At 45.5% G+C, this 20,035-nt stretch overlaps 1 protein-coding gene across 2 annotated transcripts in view; it reads right to left on the reverse strand.

Moving 5' to 3' along the window:
- Positions 1–20,035, reverse strand: part of PM20D2 (peptidase M20 domain containing 2) — a 184,932-nt gene that overhangs the window by 78,980 nt on the left and 85,917 nt on the right. For both annotated transcript variants that reach the window (XR_015296622.1, XM_086926660.1), the window contains exon 5: positions 12,099–12,234. Coding sequence is in view for 1 of the 2 variants with exons in the window: in XM_086926660.1 (XP_086782786.1) it covers positions 12,099–12,234 (136 nt within the window). In the remaining variant the exon portion in view is untranslated. The remainder of the gene's footprint in view (positions 1–12,098; positions 12,235–20,035) is intronic.

Below are 20,035 nucleotides of genomic sequence, written 5' to 3' on the forward strand. Positions count from 1 at the left end.
GCTTGCTTGAATCCTGATGGAGCAGTGAGAAAGGGACTCATGTCTGAGTATACCCTGCCACACCTATAGTGGCCAAAAACGATTCAGAAAAAGGGGTGGTGATGAACAGAGTGTCTGAATTGAGCAGACCACTCTTACCCAGTCCAAAGATCAGGGCTTCATCCATCACCGTTATTTATCTCACTGCCCCATCCCAGCTCAGAACCTGGCTATATGCAAATCAGTCTGTCCCTGGCCCAGTGCATCATGGGAACAGGGCAGACTAAACTACCAAGCCAATTCTTCACCAGAAAGGAGACAAGCTACCGGGGACCGGTTTCTGGCATTTCAGCCGTCTTCGGCCCGGCTTGCTTGAATCCTGATGGAGCAGTGAGAAAGGGACTCATGTCTGAGTATACCCTGCCACACCTATAGTGGCCAAAAACGATTCAGAAAAAGGGGTGGTGATGAACAGAGTGTCTGAATTGAGCAGACCACTCTTACCCAGTCCAAAGATCAGGGCTTCATCCATCACCGTTATTTATCTCACTGCCCCATCCCAGCTCAGAACCTGGCTATATGCAAATCAGTCTGTCCCTGGCCCAGTGCATCATGGGAACAGGGCAGACTAAACTACCAAGCCAATTCTTCACCAGAAAGGAGACAAGCTACCGGGGACCGGTTTCTGGCATTTCAGCCGTCTTCGGCCCGGCTTGCTTGAATCCTGATGGAGCAGTGAGAAAGGGACTCAGCGTGGAAGGGTATTCTCAGATGTGAGACCCTTGCTCATTGCACCATCAGGATTCAAGCAAACCGGGCCGAAGACGGCTGTAATGCCAGAAACCGGTCCCCGGGAGCTTGTTTCCTTCCCAGTGTAAGAATTGGCTTTTGTAGTTTGGTTTGCCCTGTTCCCATCATGCACTGGGACAGGAACAGACTAATTTGCATACAGCCAGGTTCTGAAACTGGAATGGTGCAGTGAGCTAAAAAACGGTGTTGGATCTAGCCCTGATCTCTTGACTGGGTGAGAGCTTTCTGCTTAATTCAGAGACTCTGTCCCTCACCACCCCTTGTTGTAAATATTTTTGTCCACCCTAAGCGTGGAAGGGTATTCTCAGATGTGAGACCCTTGCTCATTGCACCATCAGGATTCAAGCAAACCGGGCCGAAGACGGCTGTAATGCCAGAAACCGGTCCCCGGGAGCTTGTTTCCTTCCCAGTGTAAGAATTGGCTTTTGTAGTTTGGTTTGCCCTGTTCCCATCATGCACTGGGACAGGAACAGACTAATTTGCATACAGCCAGGTTCTGAAACTGGGATGGTGCAGTGAGCTAAAAAACGGTGTTGGATCTAGCCCTGATCTCTTGACTGGGTGAGAGCTTTCTGCTTAATTCAGAGACTCTGTCCCTCACCACCCCTTGTTGTAAATATGCAAGTGAAATTGGTGGCTTCCGATCGGAATGGGGGAGGCGGACTCTCTAGGTTCTGCCGGTGACGAAGGAGGTGGTCCAGTCCATGGCTTTCTCGCAGATCCCTGCATCATGGAGGTGTGTGAGTAGGGTGTGGTGGCAGACGGTGTCGAAGGCGGCCGAGAGGTCCAGGAGGATGAGGGCAGCGGTTTCACCATTGTCCAGCAGGGTCCTGATGCCATCAGTGGTGGCGATGAGGGCAGTTTCGGTGCTGTGGCTGCTGCAGAATCCAGATTGGGACACGTCCAGGATGTTGTTCTCAATGAAGCGGATCAGTTGCATGTTGACCGTCTTCTTGATTACTTTCGCCGGGAAACGGGAGCAAGGAGATGGGCCGGAAGTTCTTGAGGTCCTTTGGGTCCGCCTTGGGTTTCTTGAGTAGGGCTTTAATCTTGCCATGTTTCCAGCTCTCTGGGAAGGTGGCGGTCTCGAAGGAGCTGTTGATGATCTTCCGGAGTTGAGGTGCAATGAAGGAGCTTGCTTTGTTGAGATGTGGTGAGGGAAGGGGTCTGATGGTGAGCTGGAGTGGACGTGTTCATGATTTTGATGGGGTCATCGTAGTTTATCTGGTTCCAAGTGAGCAGGAGGCCGGTGTGGTTGGGGGGTGGAGGGTCTGAAGTGTGGGCAGCTGTATGGGGGGTCTGGGTGTTGAAGCTTGTCATGGATGTCTGCAATCTTGTGGTGGAAGAAGGTGTCTAGGGAGTCACAGAAGTCTTGCGACGGCGAGATGTCGTTAAGAGCTGGAGCTGGGGTTGGCGAGTTCTTTCACCCTGTTGAAGAGCTCTTTGCTGTTGTGCGCGTTGTTGTTGATGCGTTCCCTGAAGGAGGTTCTTTTGGCTGTTCGAATGAGTTGGTGGTGCTTGCGGCTGGCGTTCTTGAGGGCAGCATGGTTGTCAGGTGTTTGTTCGTTGCGCCACTTCTTGAGTTTTCGGCAAGTCTGCTTGGATGCTTGGAGGTCGGTGGTGAACCACATGGCCCTTCTTTTGGTTACGTCTGTTTGAGGGTTTCTTTATCGGGCTAGAGTGAAGTGGACCAGCGGTTGTCGGTCCAGTGGTGTTTGGTGGTGTGGTCGAGCACGTGTCCGGCAGAGTGGGTGGGTCTCGTTTGAGCTGTTTGAGTCCGAGGTTAGTAAGGTTTTAGAGCAGGGTGGTGAAGTTGCTGTTGTTGGCGTTCGAGGTGGAAGTTCAGGTCTCCGAGGGAGATGTAGTCTGTGGTTGCAAGAGCGTGCGTACTGACGTCGGTGATGGAGTTGCTGAACTGTGGTCGGGGTCAGGGGGGGTCTGTAGACAAGGGTTTGTTTGAGGGTGGTGTTGGGATCTATGTGTATCTGGAAGTGAAGGTGTTCGGCAGTGATGAGGGTGTCTTTGGTGAAGGTGTTCGGCAGTGATGAGGGTGTCTTTAGTGCAGGTCGAAATTCTGAGGGTATTCCTTTGGACAATGGTGATTCCTCCTTCTGGTTTGTTAGTGCGGTCCCTGCTAGTGATCTTATAGCCGTCCAGGATGGCTAAGGCAATGTGGAGGAGGGGTTCATTCAGGTCTCCGTCAGGAAAGTGACGTCCGAGGAGGTCCCAGAATTCGATGGCGTGTCTGTGGACAGAGCGGGTGTTGAGTAGTATGGATCTGATGTGGTTGTGACCTGCCCTGGTGGGAGGGGTGGGCCGTGCCAGTGTTTGGTGGATGGTGAAGCTGCAGCTATGGCAGGAGAAGGGTCTGTGGGTGAGCTTCGGGTGGCCTGGGCGCAGGTGGCTGATCGGTCAGTGTTGAGTTCATGGAGGATGTTGGCAGCGTGACGGCGTAGCGGTATCGGGTGTCGTGGCGCTCGCAGGAGCCAGGGGGTTTGGTGCTGGGCGCGGTCCATGTGCGGACGGGCGGAGACGGGCTTGCCTTAGGCACGCCTTCGGATGCACAGCAGCCTTCATTAAGAAGGGGAGGTGGGAGGGAGGAGCAGCTGGGCGGCAGGGGACGAATGGGCAAGCAGTGGCAGGCCGCAGCGGCAGGAAGGGCAAAATGAAAAAAGAGAGGGAGTTACAGAAAAAAAGGGGTGAGGTCGGCAGAAAGACAAGCAAATGTATGGAAACAGCAGATAAAGGCAGAAAAAAAAGTAGAGAACAGCAGCGAAGCAGAAGCAGGCGACTAGAAAAGGGACAGAGCGAGTGGACATACCGTGCTGATGGCTCGAACTTGCAGCAGCAGCAAGGGTGAGAACAAGGGCGCAATCAGGTGGAGCTGTGCGGCTTGGGGAGCGACCTGCCTGGAAACCGGGTCAAGGGTTAAATTGATACTTATACAACGTTTGCAGAGCGCTATACAAGTCAGTCAACAAAGGGGATTCACACTGCCAGATATCCTGGCGTACCACAGGGTGGTGCAATTACATGTTGTTAACAAGTGGGGACAACGCCCACATGCTGAACTGGCCTACAGGATAGAGAGAGCGGCAATGCGACAGCAGACATTCCTTCATTGTGTCTACGAAAGAGATCGGGAGGAGGCGTCTGTCTGGACCAACCCATGTCACTTTAAGAGCCTGGGATGATACCACTACAGCACTAGGATGAAAGGGGGAAATCACCTTGACAGTCTCACTATGGAAGGGTACGCTGCTGACAGAGACAAGGAAGATCATAGGTTTTCAAGGCTGGGATCAGATTCATATTGACAAGCTGTGGGATGTCCTGGGTTGGGAGGGAGACATGAAGCACTTTGGGTCCCTACAACAGGAATATGCTCTGCCACCCACCCAACCGTTTAAATATATGCAATTAGTGCATGCCTTGAGAGCAGAAGGGATCCTAAGGATGGACTTCCTAGAGCGTACCCCCCTTGAGGCTTGGAATTGCGGGAAAACATTGCCTCACAAAGCGATATCCCAACAGTACCAAACAATACTTAATAATACACCAGATAACTTGGGGAAAGTTTGAGTGAAGTAGGAAGCTGATGTGGGATCCCTAGAGTACAGAGACTGGGAGACCACCCTGATGCATCCCAGTGAGGTTGCCATTTCAGCTCACCTGCAACTGTTGTAGTTCACTATACTCCACAGATCCAACTACAACAAGTCCCAAGTCTAAAAGATGGGAATAGCTAACAGTCCCAACTGCCTCTGCTGACGGGCGGCTGACCCTACACAGGATTTGGGGCTGCCCAGAGGTGAGCGCCTACTCAGGCAGATAGTTGCGATAACAGAGGCAGAGATGAGAGTAAACCTACCCAAAACAGCCCAATTGATCATATTGATGATACCCAACAACATCGACATTCACTGAAAGCCATTGCTGTTTTCTACACTGAGTTTTCCCGTGGCAATAAGGGATCTAGCCAGGATGTGGAGACAGGTACAGGTGTCAACGAGAGCCATGTGGCAGGAGGGAATAAGCAGGTGTATGGGGGCAGAGAGTGGTATAAAAGAGCAGCAGCTGCCCCAAAAAGGTGTGGGGATAATAGAGAGCATATCATGGACTGTAGAAGGAGGAATGTAATGTACCAACAGATGGAGCGCTACAGTCACTAATCTCTCCCCACTCCCTACCTGGTGCTGGAAAAAGAAGAGGGGTGCATAAACTGGTGTTACCAGTGACCGTAATCCCCGACTGGTCATCTGGGGGAAGGAGCAAGAGCAGAGCAAGAACAGATTGTGGAGGGTGGACAGAGTGTGCACTGTTTGCTATGTATGCTATGGCATGAAAAAGCTAAAAAAAATACTTAAAAGCTAGGTACATGCCCTGGGAGTATTAACCTAATGGGCCAGTACCTCGAAACTTGACAGTCATAGCCAAGATGTTTAGGTGGAAAGGGCACCAATGTACCCAGGGGTACCTGCAGTAACTACAGGCTCACTAGGTGACACTTGGGAACTGGGATATAGATTTAGGGTCCATCTGCATGTTAAAAATGATGATACCGCTGGACCAAAAACAGTATGGGACACTGTTCAAATGGTTCCAGAATCCGGACAACCAACCTCAGCCAATGACCTCATAAGGTCCAGAGAAAAAAGTCTCTCCAGGGTTGAAAATAGGTAGATGTAGGTTGTCCTGGAATCGGAGTGGGGATCTGGTGGGTAGCGGACAAGATAATCTGACCATTATTGCACTACTGGAATGCTTACTGATAAGCCCTCTGCATTTAGTTGCATTGATGCTTGAGTCGAGCCTGTGTAACGGGCATTAGGCTAAACTGCAACAAAATTCTCTCAGCAAAGATTTATGAATTGGTAGGGGACATTCAGTACAACACAAATGAGGAGTAAGAGCTTGGTTAGTGGATCAAGTAGGAACTTAAAGGCAGGAAAACAGATGTATATCCATGAGACAATGAGATACAGAGTTTCAGGGTAGGCCAAAAGATAATGTTCACACATACCATTACGTCTTATTGACAGATAACATTAAGTGGAACTACCATTTTACACAGCAACTCACAGTGCACTTTGTAGGACACAGTTGGACTTATACCACTACATATCTGTAACATGTTTCTCACATAAAAAACTCCACATATCAAATGGGGATGAAAACCCAGCTAAGAGCGACTACAGGGGTTTTACTGGTAAGAGGCAGGCAACAACCCTCACCTCTAGGAGCACTTGTTAAAAGCTGCTGTGCTAATGGTCCATTTTAGCTCATGTTGGTTCATCAGTCACTAGGTGTCTCTCAGGTTCATCCTAGTCTTGTGCTTTGCTGATAAATTATGTCCATGTAGAAGTCACCGACTGCAGTCCATAGTGGTGGGCAAAAAAGTCAATTTGGGGCAAGGTTTCATAGTTCTCAGCAATGCAACCACATTTGTCCCTAGATGTGGGTCTTTTCAGGTGGTCATGCATAACCATGTCAATAGTCTCCTGCTCTCCTCAATACAGTATGCACATTGCGTTCGAATACTTCATTGGTGTAGTTCGCAATGTCAAAAGTTTTGAACATGAAAATAGAGTTCACCTCTGGTAGAAGAATGATATTATGTGAACAGTGAAGGCATGTTGGCATTCACATACCCAGCCTGTAGTGAAAGGAGGGAACTGTCAGCCTGATTGAGAGTTTGTCCACCCGCCTCTATTTAGAAATGGGACAACTATGTTTTCAGCCGATGAAGCCCTATTGACTATGGATTAGGGATCGTTAGATGAAGGACATTACACCACCTGCCCTATTTAGAGTGGATGGTGTGATATCTTTTGTCCTGTCCATCACTGCCAGGAAAAACCTGGGGTAGAGGGACAGGAAAAAAATAAACAATGAGCCCCACACTCTCAGAAGAACCTCTCAGGATGTGGGGGCCATTTGTTTTGTTTTTCTGAAACAAACTATTGCTTTCAGAGTTTGTTTCAGGAAAACAAAACGTTTGAAAACTTTGATGGATTGCTGTCAAAACTAAAGGTATGCTTACACCAAACTTTTAAAATCTGACTGACAGAAGTCCATCAGCATGGCGGAGGTAAATGTCCTCCGCTACGCTGAAGGACAAAATACCATCAGTCAAATTCTAAATCAAGCCTTCTGTTTCAATCATAATACGAAAGCAGAAATGAAGGGACCCCCTCAAAGTAAAGTAGGTCAGGGAAAGAGGGTAATGAACAAACACAGAAATATAGGTTTTCCCTCATTGACCGAAGTAATTCAATAATGACATGCTTCCATTTCTATATAATCCATTTTAAAAGTACATTAGTGACAACCACAAGCAGTTCGTTCTATTTTTATTTTCACAGGAATATTTCTTTTTTTATAAATTTCTTTTTTTTTAATTTATCACTCTTTTTTTATAAAAAAACTCATTTTATCTTTTGCATATACCAAAGTAGTATTGCTTTACATTTCTTTTTCACATTATTTCATAATTTCTATATGACAATAGTTTTAAGACCGTGCACAGGCAAATATCAATATTAATCCTAGTTGTAGCGTGCCTCAGTGGTGTCACCTGGTCGTCCTAGAGGTGTTACGAAAATACAAAACACAAATGCGCCCCTTCCAATCAAAGACCGACCCTCTGGGCGCAGCTTGAAAAAGAAATCGCTGAATGCGATATTAAATGTTTGTAACAATAATCCAAATTGATTTGAAAATGTAGTCTCCACAAATAATGTTGTTGTCCTATAACTTGTTTTTATTCATATTCTCCATGGTGAATTGTAATGTTGTATTTCACATACAATTTAATTCTTTAATTAAAGGTCAACAGCTCCCAATGCATTTCGCGCCATTACGGCACTTCATCAGGGGAATCTAGAATTCAAAAATTATGTAATGAGGACCCACACTCGTAAAGTCAATATAACATCAAATAATCACACAGTGTATCTGTCATGCAGATCGTAGTCACTCTCAAAAATATGCGTGTTTCAACAGAAAAAAACAACAATACATGCCAGGGTAGATGCATTAATATTCGTATAACTAGCTGCCCCTCCGGTGTGAGGAAAATCAATCTAATGTGAAACGGGTAAATGATATCTGAACTAACAATTACGCTGCTGGGTGAACTAGTTAAAAGCATTCTAAAAGCTAACAACAGCCTATCTTAGTCTACCTCTTTTGCCCGCGTACGAAAACAAAAACATTCTCAGAACGCTACAGACTATCGTCACTAGTCTACTAAAGGATGTTAAACGATACGTTCAGTAACTGCTTACCAGTTTGACAACAGGTCTGTAAACGTGATGCGGGTTCACGAATTTCTCATACAAAGTGAAACGCCGGTGATCCACCATTAGTACCAGCATGGCTTGCTTGTGTGTAAACACAAACGATGTCACATTACTGATCTTAGAAACTCCGTCTAAGCGGCTGCCATATTGGAATGTATAAATCGTCCTGTGCGTACTGCCCACTAACAGTTATTTGTAAACCCTCATACTATGCAAAATGTAGAATAATCTGCACGACTACCCAAAAGTGTATATTTCTCCCTGCAATACAGTTATTTTATAAAACATTTCGCGTAAATTATCCTAAAGTGATGGACGATAGTAGGGTCCCTTTCTTGGATATCCCCCTGAAATTCTCATGAAAGCAGAAGTCAAATGTTCAGAAAAGACACGCTCTGATTTACTTCAACAAGTTCACAAAATAGAAACTAAACGGATGGTAGTGGTTTCGAAATATTCCACAAAGAGCTATGCTTACAAACAATCTATATTGAGACATTGGCAGATTTTGTCATTGGAACCGGATTTCAAGAACATTTTTCAGGAGAACCCAAGATTTGCTTATACCAGAAGTAGGAATATTTTGGATATAGTAAAGACCAACACAAAAACTATGCAGCTTGTACAACATAAAGGGACCTTACCGTGTCACAACTGCAATAACTGTAATGCCATTATCAAAGGAACTATTGTCAATCACCCACGTAGTGGAAAAGCTCTTGAGTTGAAAGTAACGGCCACTTGTGACTCTAAAAACTTGGTGTACTTATTGAAATGCCCATGTGGCCTCATTTATGTGGGGAAAACTATCAGAAAAATCAAAACAAGGTTAATTGAACATAAAAGCAGTATCAGGAGGAATGATGAAAAATCGACTGTGGCAGTTCATTTCAATAAATGCAGACATAATATTTCACAATTGAAATTTATGGTGCTAGAAACACTGGATGATATTGAATACATTGATTTAAATCGCAAACTTTTACAGAAAGAAAACGAATGGATTTTTAAGTTGGATGCTTTAAAGCCCCATGGGCTCAATGACCGTGTGGAATTCTCATGTTACTTGTGACACACATATAATGCAGTAGTATGTGGACGAACTTTGATCTGTGTTTAAGTTTTGTGAACATATATGCGTGTGTTTTCACACACCAAATTATTGTTTTTCTTTTTTGATACAGAGTGACACTGATTATTGGCATAATCATGTATTCATATTTTACTGCTTATGTTGTACAATTGTTTCTTTTGTTATTTCAAGAGGATGCATACCTCTTACATGCAGTCATTACTTTAACCCTACTATCGTCATCACTTTAGGATAATTTACGCGAAATGTTTTATAAAATAACTGTATTGCAGGGAGAAATATACACTTTCGGGTAGTCGTGCAGATTATTCTACATTTTGCATAGTATGAGGGTTTACAAATAACTGTTAGTGGGCAGTACGCACAGGACGATTTATACATTCCAATATGGCAGCCGTTTAGACGGAGTTTCTAAGGTCAGTAATGTGACATCGTTTGTGTTTACACACAAGCAAGCCATGCTGGTACTAATGGTGGATCACCGGCGTTTCACTTTGTATGAGAAATTCGTGAACCTGTATCACGTTTACAGACCTGTTGTCAAACTGGTAAGCAGTTACTGAACGTATCATTTAACATCCTTTAGTAGACTAGCGACGATAGTCTGTAGCGTTCTGAGAATGTTTTTGTTTTCGTAAGCGCGCAAAAGAGGTAGACTAAGATAGGCTGTTGTTAGCTTTTAGAATGCTTTTAACTAGTTCACCCAGAAGCGTAATTGTTAGTTCAGATATCATTTACCCGTTTCACATTAGACTCATTTTCCTCACACCGGAGGGGCAGCTAGTTATACGAATATTAATGCATCTACCCTGGCATGTATTGTTTTTTTCTGTTGAAACACGCATATTTTTTAGAGTGACTACGATCTGCATTACAGATACACTGTGTGATTATTTGATGTTATATTGACTTTACGAGTGTGGGTCCTCATTACATAATTTTTTTATTCTAGATTCCCCTGATGAAGTGCCGTAATGGCGCGAAATGCATTGGGAGCTGTTGACCTTTGATTAAAGAATTAAATTGTATGTGAAATACAACATTACAATTCACCATGGAGAATATGAATTAAAACAAGTTATAGAACAACAACATTATTTGTGGAGACTACATTTTCAAATCAATTTGGATTGTTACAAACATTTAATATCGCATTCAGCGATTTCTTTTTCAAGCTGCGCCCAGAGGGTCGCCCTTTGATTGGAAGGGGCGCATTTGTGTTTTATAATTTCTATATGTGAATACATCATAGAGAAATCTCCATCAGAAAAGTGCAATTGATCCAATACAATATATACAATATAAGAAACACAATATTATGCAAAAATGACAATGCATAAAGAATATATACCCCTGGATACACAACACTCACAACAATCATACTATTACAACCTCACTCTCACTAAATTCATTCAAACAAAATCTGTACACGGACGAGATCGAAATGACAAAGAAAATCTCCACCAAAAGATAAATCTCAAATGCCAAGCATGAGATTCCGCACTAGGTCGGCGCGCGTTTCGGTGGCAAATGCCACTTTCCTCAGGACCTTTCCAGATAAGACCATTCACTTCCCAGAGGACCGGCTGATTATAGGAAGAGCTTCTCTTCTCTCTGAGAGGTAATATCCTTAGATGTTTTGGACTGAGACGTACTTCCCATGAAGTTTTTTGTTAGAGCAGGTACGTACGATAGTCTTCCACTTATATATCCCTGTCTTTTTCTTTTACATAAGATATAACGGACGCCTTTATAGAACAGGATCCCAGCCTTATTCAATGATATTCGGGTCCATCGTGTCGGCCGCCCTCAAGACACGTAGCAAAGTTATCATCCACGGTAAACACCAAACTTTTAAAATCTGACTGACAGAAGTCCATCAGCATGGCGGAGGTAAATGTCCTCCGCTACGCTGAAGGACAAAATACCATCAGTCAAATTCTAAATCAAGCCTTCTGTTTCAATCACAATACTGTTCTATATACTAAAGGTGCCTGCAGATGTTGAGTAGTGCCCAATAAAGGTTTTCAACAAAATATCTGTTTTGAAAAATCGCAAATGAGGGCAGAGAGCATGTATTTTGCTAATATACTGCACAAATTACTGCCCATACTGCATGTTAGGTATGGGCAGCACCCTATGAAACTGAGGGCACTCTCTGTGAGGTAATGTGGCCCAGTTTCCAATATTTCCATTTTTATCTGTGTAAAATGTAGCTGGATCCAGCATATACGGAGAGATATTCAGGGATCATGGATATCAATGAAGATACCATAATGTAGACTATGACACCCAACAATGTAAAAAGGTGTTGCAGTGGCAGCGATTGAGCACAGAAGGACTGGCGCATTTGATCAAGTTCCTATGCTATTTGTTCATGTTTGGCACATTTTTCAATTGCCTCTCCTGCTGAGGAAGACATACCAATTTTGGAAAGCAAGATGCAGCTGGGGTGGGGAAACCAACTGTGCTGCATTTTTACTGACAATGATTTTCTCGAGAATCCTTCAGAAGCAACAGAAGAAATTTAAACGACTGAAGTTATTTGAACTTGGGAAAGAAGCCTTTAGGGAGTCAGCGGATGTACACTCTGCCACCATGAATGTATTCTCTGAATCATTGCAATAATGCCATAAGCTTGCTAAATGCTGAGAAGGCAAAGAGGTTTGATAAAGAGGAATGCAATTCCCAGAGCTATTGAAAATACAGGTTCAAACCCACACTGCTACAAATGAAACACTGATACATTCATGCTAAAAAATAATGTCATTGTGAAACAAGTAGTCGATAACTAGAATACAGTGGGTGTTAAATTTGGTCTCTTCTATTAACCTGTGAAACGAAAAAGGATTTTTTTACTCATCAAACTTACGTATATACTGTAGTAATGCTATAAGATACTGTAGACTTACCAGACACAGCATTTAAAACAACGTCATCTGTCGTAAATTCCATGCCAAGTGTTTTTCCATTTTCTGTATATGCTTTTGTGAGGGTCTTGTTAGGAAGAACATTGTAATAATCGTGTTGAGAGTTGTCAAATTCCACCTAATAGAAAATAAATGCACTGATCAGGGAACCTACATAGCATACATCTTGGGATACAACATAATGTAGTCACTCACACAGCCAAACTCTTCAAACATCTCCATTTTCACATTTTAAAAAAGTTTTCAAGGAGGGAATGCAAGTTACAGTTTCTGTACTGAATTGCAACCAGTGACTTTCAAGAGGTCTTCATTTTTTCATTAACCAGAACAACACTGTAAGTACATACATAGATAATGTTATCTACCCAGTAACCATCTCTTAGTAGCTTGCAGTGCTGTAGACTTGTATTCCCTGCATAATCCTGCCATCAATTGTTGAGCCCAAACGCTGGCAACTTTTTTTTCTCCTAAGTCTGAGTCACAAGACCTGTTCACCTCAGAGTATTTTCTGAACAACATGTGAGAAGTGAATAATGCAGTGCAGTGTCAACAACAGAATGTGCTGTGCATATTAAAGTGAATAAATAAGGACACAGAAAATCTGTGATCATCACTGGCTCCTGGGGAGGAGGATGACAAGTGAATATATGGCACTACATGTTACAAAACAGATGGTTAGAGGTAACATTTTGTGTTCATAGCCAGTGTGGCTGTAGATACACATGCTCCGCATAGACCATAAAAGGACTCCCTTTCTCAAGTGGAGGCTAGTGAGCAAATGATGCTGATGTCTGAAAAAGTGTTCTTAATACAGCTTAACCAACTAAAGCCTTTTAACGTGGTAGAACATCCAACATAGTAATGTGCGGTAAGCACATGTGGCATTGACCAAGTAGCAGCCTTGCAGAGGTCTGTAAGAGGGATGTTAACCAAAAAGGCTAATGTGACCCATTTAGGGACTCTGGGAGACATGAGGAGGTTGAGCTTAGCCTTAGCATAACAGGTTATGACGCATTTAACTACCTACCTGACCACGCCAACTTTCAAAATGCCACAACCCCTGTGGGGATTACCAAAGGCTACGAAAAAAGTTGACAGATTTTAACAGCCCTAGCTCTATCAATGAAATACAAGCACACCCTCTTAACATCCACAGTGTGAAAGGCTATATCCACTACAGACTCTGGTTGAGGGAAGAACACAGGGTGCTCAATGGTTTGGTTCATGTGAAGAGCTGAGAATCCTAGGCAGGAATTTAGGGTTGGTGCGAAGAACAACCTTATCTTTGTGAACCTGGACTAATGGTTCCTGTACTTTAAGAGCTTGGAGCACACTGATAGGAGGTGACAAACCAGGAAAGCCACCTTCCGAGATAAATGCACCAAATCACATGAGTGTATGGGCTCAAATGGAGAGCCCATATGTTGTGCAAGGATGACATTCAAGTTCCACATGGGCTGTCTGCTGAGGTATGACCCTCTTCACATTCTCCATTAAGGTCTTAATTACTGGGACCTTAGAAAGATTAATGTTGTCTGTTCAGAAGGGAAGTTGTAACTGCAGTTAAGTGTAAGAGTTTGGAAGTGTAGACCAGGCTTGCTTGTAAATGTGTAGGAGGGTAAGTAAACTGCAGCACAGTACCGTAGTAGGTCTAAATGTTTAGAGATGCAGTACAACATGAATCTTTCCAACTTAGCAGCATAACAGTCACACATAGTGGGCTTTCGCACTTCCCGTAGCATATACAGGCATTCCTGTGCAAGATTGAGGTAGCCAAATTCTAAGAACTGAGATGCCAGATCGCAAGGTTCCACTATTTGAGATCTGGACGTTGAGCTGGCTCTGAATCGGAGGTAGAAGGTCTGGCCTCAATACCAGCTTCTGTGGGGACTACCATCTCCAGAGCTGTGTTGCCCAGTTTGGAGTATCTAACAAGAGGTCATGGTCACCAGCCTCCTCTTTGTCAGGTTGAGGGGAAATTCCAGAAAAGCAGAAACAATTATCCCTGCCCATTTAATCCATTGTTCATTATTTATGGACTGGATGCAGGTACCTGCAGGCAAAGTTTTGTACTTTTGTGGAGAACAGGTTTACTGTGCAGGGTCCACCATTTCTGAAAGTACCTTTGACAAATTGTGGACTTGTTGATGGGTCCTGCTGAAAAAGTCCACAAATTCACCATTCGTGGTAAATGCTCCAGCAGATGGATGTTGTTATGAGTCGCCCAATGTCAAATTTGTTGAGTTAGTTCAGAGAGTAGGGGGGGGCGTGGGGGGGGAGTTGATGCCCCCAACTTCTGGATGTAAAACGTGGCTTTAATGTGGTCTGTCTTTATTACTAGTGTTTTTCCCTGATTAAGTGTGAGAAATGTTGAGGGCTAGACTGAGGTCTAGAAGTTCCAGGTAGTTTATGTGGGTGCCGGAATACTGAGGGATCTAGGTGCCTTGGACAGTCATCAAGGAGATGAGCTCTCCACCCCACAAGAGACACATTGGTGGTGATGATCACCTGCAAAAGGGGGTTTAGAAAGGGTTGCCAAGCAACAGGTCATTTTTGTCCCACCAAAGCATAAAGTGCTGCACTCTGGTCTTTGCCAAAAGTAGACCTTCCCAGTACCCTTTCGCTTGTGCCCTCTTCCATGAGAGGTGCTCCTGTAAGGGGCGTAAGTGTAACCTGGCATGTGGTACACTTACTGTGCATTAAGTAATTCCCAAAGGTTTCATTACAATTTGAACAGTGATGGTCCATGTGCCTGAAAAAGAGGCAGCAACTGTCACAATGCAATCACTCAGTTAATTGGAATATATTTAGCCTGTTACTGCATATTGAACTGAGTTGAGTCAGGAATGCATGTCTTGCGGTTGATGATGCAACTTTTTACTACTGATGCTGGAGCTTACCCTGTGAAGTGGAGACACTGCAGTTTGAGTGTGTGCTAGGCATGGCCGTTTGCTGCTGCACTTGGATCAGCCAAATATCTAAGTAAGGAAGCACATGTATGGTTATCTACATAGGTACTGCTACTATCACTAGGCACTTTGTGAAGACACATGGCGCTGTAATGACTCCAAATGGCAGGACCTTGAACTGCTAGTACCATCCACTTACCATGGACCAAAAGCACTGGTGATGCTCTGGATTTTAAAATGTGTCTTAGATGCAGAGCCAACATGAAATCGCCTTGCTGTAGAAGTAGGATGTCATCCTATAAGAGGACCAAGTGAAAGTGTAGAGGAGGGGATTAACCTGTTCAATGATAAGAGGCCAAGGAGCAGCCAAAGTAAGCAATAGTTTTTGCCAATCAAAAAAGGAGGGAGTACACCCCTGCCCCCCATGCTAGTGTCTGGGCACTGGTCCTACTGCACACTTTGTTAGGAGCCTCTGTACCTATTCATATACAATGTGAAGATGGTCTGAAATGAGTATGTGACAGTGGGGTGGGAGGTAGGGAGGGGTTGTGTAGAGTTCAAAGGATTACCCTTCAAGCACAACAGAGGACACACTGGTCTGAGGCGATACTTCCCACTGAGCGAGAAAATGCCTCTATCTTACCCAAAAAGGTGTAATGTAATTAGAAGGAAGGAAGGAGGAGTCACTGCTCTACAGTGAAGGTTCCACTTGCAGAGCCACCTGTGCCTTTGCCTTGTCCATACCCCTATAGCCCTCCCCATGGAAACTTTTGGTCTGCTGGGGGTCCTAAAAGGACTGTAGGTTTAGTTTGTATGGGGGTCTCTATCCTAAGCCCCTGGCTTGACTCCCCCCCCCTGGCTTGTTGCTTATGAAAAGTTGACTTGAGACTAGGGGACTGTAGGGTGCCCATATATTTGGCATTGTCATGTATATTTTGACTTTTAAGAGTAGACGCTTGCCATCAAAAGGGGCGTTTACGACGTGCTGTTGCACCTCATGCCTAATCCCTGACACCCTAAGACAGGCATGACTGCAGAGGAGGATGCTGGTGTTAATACCCCTTGCAGCTGTGTCAATCGCATTAATGGTGCATCGAATGGTAGCACTGCTAAAGATTATACCCTCAGTAACCAGCTCCTGTCATCTTTTATGATGAATCTCTGGCAGGCGTTTTACAACGCCTCCATTTCCTACCTAGTGTTACCAGTCATACCAGGAGAGGAGGCCCACCAAACTGGCGATGCGTCCATGCTCAGCTACGTCAGGTGCCACCTGCTTCCCTACAGACTCAATTTGCTTAGCCTCTTTCAAAGGTGGAGGGGCATCACCAGTGGCCTATGCAGTGGCCTATGCAGAATCCCTTTTACATGCAGTGGGCACCACTAAGGCATCAGGCACAATCTGTTCATGTATACAAGATGGATCATCTGAAGCAGGCTTATACTTCTTTTCTGCACTTGGAGCAACCACACTGGATTTCACCAGCCCATTGAAATTATCAGCAGAGCATTTGAGCATGGCCTTCAACATTTGGAGGTAGTGTATCAGTTTTTGAGAGTGTTTCGATCATAAAGCTGCCTCATCTACTGTGTGGAGCTTTACCTCGTGGTGTTTTGCAGCCCTTTGTACTAATACCTGGTATGGCTCTAGATTATGGGTGGTTTTCTAGGTCTACCACATAGTCCTGCCAGTGATCATCCCCATCCCAGGGACTAAAATGCTCATGATAGGAGCCATGCGGGTAGTAAGGGTTTTCTAGTCCTGAGTCAGTGTTGATGTTGTTCAAATGTAGGAGAAAGTGTGGGAGTGGTAGTGAAAGAGGTTTGAACGGTAAAGATGGGAAAGGCATAGGCCTGGTAGCCAAATCTCAGAGCCTTTGGGGCTTGGAAGGTTTGACCAGGTAGTTTCTCTCTGAAGGCCAGTCGGCACCGTTTTTTGTGATGCGGATATTCCCTGGAGCCAGATGTTTTTCCAAGATTTTGTCTGGGTCCTTGTGGATAAAGAGATTCCTTTTTATTGAGGACTCCAGACAACCTTTTGAAATTGGACCCTTTTCCGTAGTGTCTGACATGGTGAGGGGTTCTTCAGCACCAGTCTCAGGACCAGTTGCAGCTGTGGTTTCGGGACTGAGGTGATATCGTTTTTGGGTGAGAGTATGGCTCGTTAAAGCCTCCGGGCATATGCGGCCTGGAAGAGTTTGGTCCCCTTGGTTAGGGTTTTTTGTGTACTAACCCAGCCTCGCTAGCCTGGGGTGGCATGGAATAGCAATGCTGATCGGTCCTCTTGGGTAGGGTTTTTTGGGTACTGACCCAGCATCAATAGTCTGGTGTGCCCCGACTGAAGGTGCCGAAGGTTTGTGCCACATCCTATTGGACTCAGAGCTTGATGTCCAACTGCCATAGGAGCGGTGCTCTGCCTCCACCGAAGAGTGTTTTGGGGCTCAAGATGGACCTCTCCGACGGCACTTCTGCGCCTGGAGTCCATGTCTATATGATGCCTCTCTGGGTTGGATGCCGCATGGCTGTGAGCCGCCTGGTGTGTCGTGTGGTCCGTGGCCCTGCATTGATGGCTTGTAGGACCAACATTGAACTATCATTGGAACAACAATAAAGGCAACGCCGGCCAGGGCAACTCTACAGCATAGCCCAACGAAAGACAGAACCAGAATCTCCAGGACTTATACCACCTTGCTGCGAACGTGGGTTCAGCAACCTCAAGAATGTTAAGATTGGGGAGGAGCTTAGCGCGCATCCAAGATGGTCGCGTGAGCACAGGGCTCCCGAGACCCTCGCCGCCTCCCGCATATATCCTGTCACTAATCCTGATGAAGACGACAGGTTATCAAGGACATGACCCTGCTGACATAAAAGCTCTTTTCAGGAATCGATTTGGGTGCCGGGAACCGGACTTACTCCACTCCGAAAGTTGACGGCCTACACAGAGGAGCAGCCTGGGACTCGAGTCCTCGAGATATCTAGGTGGTAGTTGAATAACAACGGCCAGTGGAAGTTGACTAGTGCCCTTGAGGTACTTTCGGTATCGTTTTTGGATTTTGTCTACCGAAACCAGCCACCATCCGACTTCGGTGGCCCATGGTCGGAACTTCGGACTGTACGGTCGCCCGCTGCGTCTCATATCTAGACTCTTCCAAGACTGACTTGTGAGGAGCCATTCATACCAGGTCTCAGAGGTCCCTCCGGGGCGCATCGCTCAACATGGCGAGCAAGCCAGAAAGCGAGAAACGGACGATCAAAGTCACGTACCGAGGGGGGGCCATTCAATCCAATGTCATGGATCGGTACACTCGGTCTAAAGGATCCCCCAGTGGTGTCAGTAAAACCTTGGAAGAGACCGGAGATGGCTCCTCAGCGACGGATGAGTTGACTTTGCGAGACGTCATGGGCACCATTGTGAGCATGAAGACGTCCATGGGCCAGCAATATGAGACATTGGCTCTAAAGCTTGATACGGTGGCTATCGATGTTAACCTGATCAGGACTGAACTGGCGAAGACCAATGAACAGGTCAAGTCTCTAGATATCAAAACCGCCAGCCTCACGACCGACATGTCCGATCTCCAAACAGAGGTTTGCAATTTACAATCCTCCAACGATCTATTTGCCCGCCGGCTGGAAGACTTCGAAATTCGAGCAAGGCGCAATAACGTTTGTATCATCGGGGTTCCGGAGAAGTCCACCGAGTTGACTACGGATCTCCTCGTGGAGGACCTTATATTGAATCATCTAGCCCCCAAGGGCCTCAGTAACTTTTTTGCTGTTAAACGTGCCCACAGAGTTCCAGGCGGGAAGCATAAACCAGGCGCTCCACCACGGCCCATAATAGCTAGAATCTTCAATTTTAGGGATAAAGATGCTATCTTGCAGGTGCCTCGGGCCAATGGCCCCACGAAATTTGAGAATGCGACGGTTGGCTTCTACCTAGACTTCACTCAATCTGTACAGAAGCAGAGGATGGGATTCTTGGGGGTGAAACAGAGATTGAGAGACATGGGATTGAAATATGTAATGCTCTTTCCTGCTCGACTACGTGTCGAATACAACGAACGGACGTTCTTCTTTGATCGGCCTGAGGTCTTTAGTGACTGGCTTGACACTCTGCCGACACAACGAGACCGCCCGGAGAACTCGTGGGGCGCAGAAGGTGGCCCGTTGGAACAGGAGTGAGGAGTGGTGGCCGGCACGAGCAGTATACGGACTTCGCAGCAATGGTTTGATGACTTTCTGTGTTTGTACATACAATTGTATATACCCAGAGTCGGTAGGGGAGACGGGACTCTCCCTCCTTCCGGGGTTCTTCTTCTTCTTGTAGATTAGTTTTTATGTCAGGGCGACAAGCACACTGCAAGTTGGGATGGCTATTTAGTCTAACGCAGGGGTGCAGGGTGGGGGGGGTGAGTTCAAGGGATTTCCTTGGGGGTGGAGGGGGGGACTTTGTTTTATTTCTTTTTGTTTAGAGGCAATGTATCACTGCATATTTTGTTCTTGGTGTCCGGTTCGCTGTGGGAGGGAGTCTGCCTTCATTCCTGGGGGGGGTAGGGGGGGGTTAAGGGGGTTGAGGGTACTAAGTTTGAATGTTAACGGTTTGAGGGACAGGATAAAAAGAGGGGTAGTACTGCAGTTTTTGAAACGTCTTTCCCCTGATGTAGTGTTGCTGCAGGAAACGCACTTGATAGGGAACACATGCCATGCAATGAACCGGCGAGGTTATTGTATAGTCGCACATTCAGGATTCACTACTGGATCTAGGGGGCGGGTATTCTAATCAGGAGTTCCCTCCCCTTGGAGTTAGATAATATTATCCTAGACGACCCGGGACGATATGCTGCTATTACGGGCAGATGGGAGGGGAAGACGATTTCCATACTCTCTGTGTATGTTCCACCAGGCCTGCAAACAATGACATTTGGTGATTTGGGGAGAGTAGTATTGGGACTCCCAGAGGGTATTTTAGTTGTGGGTGGAGACTTCAACTCTGTTGTCTGTGGTAGG

The sequence above is a fragment of the Lissotriton vulgaris genome, chromosome 6, assembly GCF_964263255.1.
Source record: "Lissotriton vulgaris chromosome 6, aLisVul1.2, whole genome shotgun sequence".
In the NCBI taxonomy this organism is placed as follows: Eukaryota; Metazoa; Chordata; class Amphibia; order Caudata; family Salamandridae; genus Lissotriton; species Lissotriton vulgaris.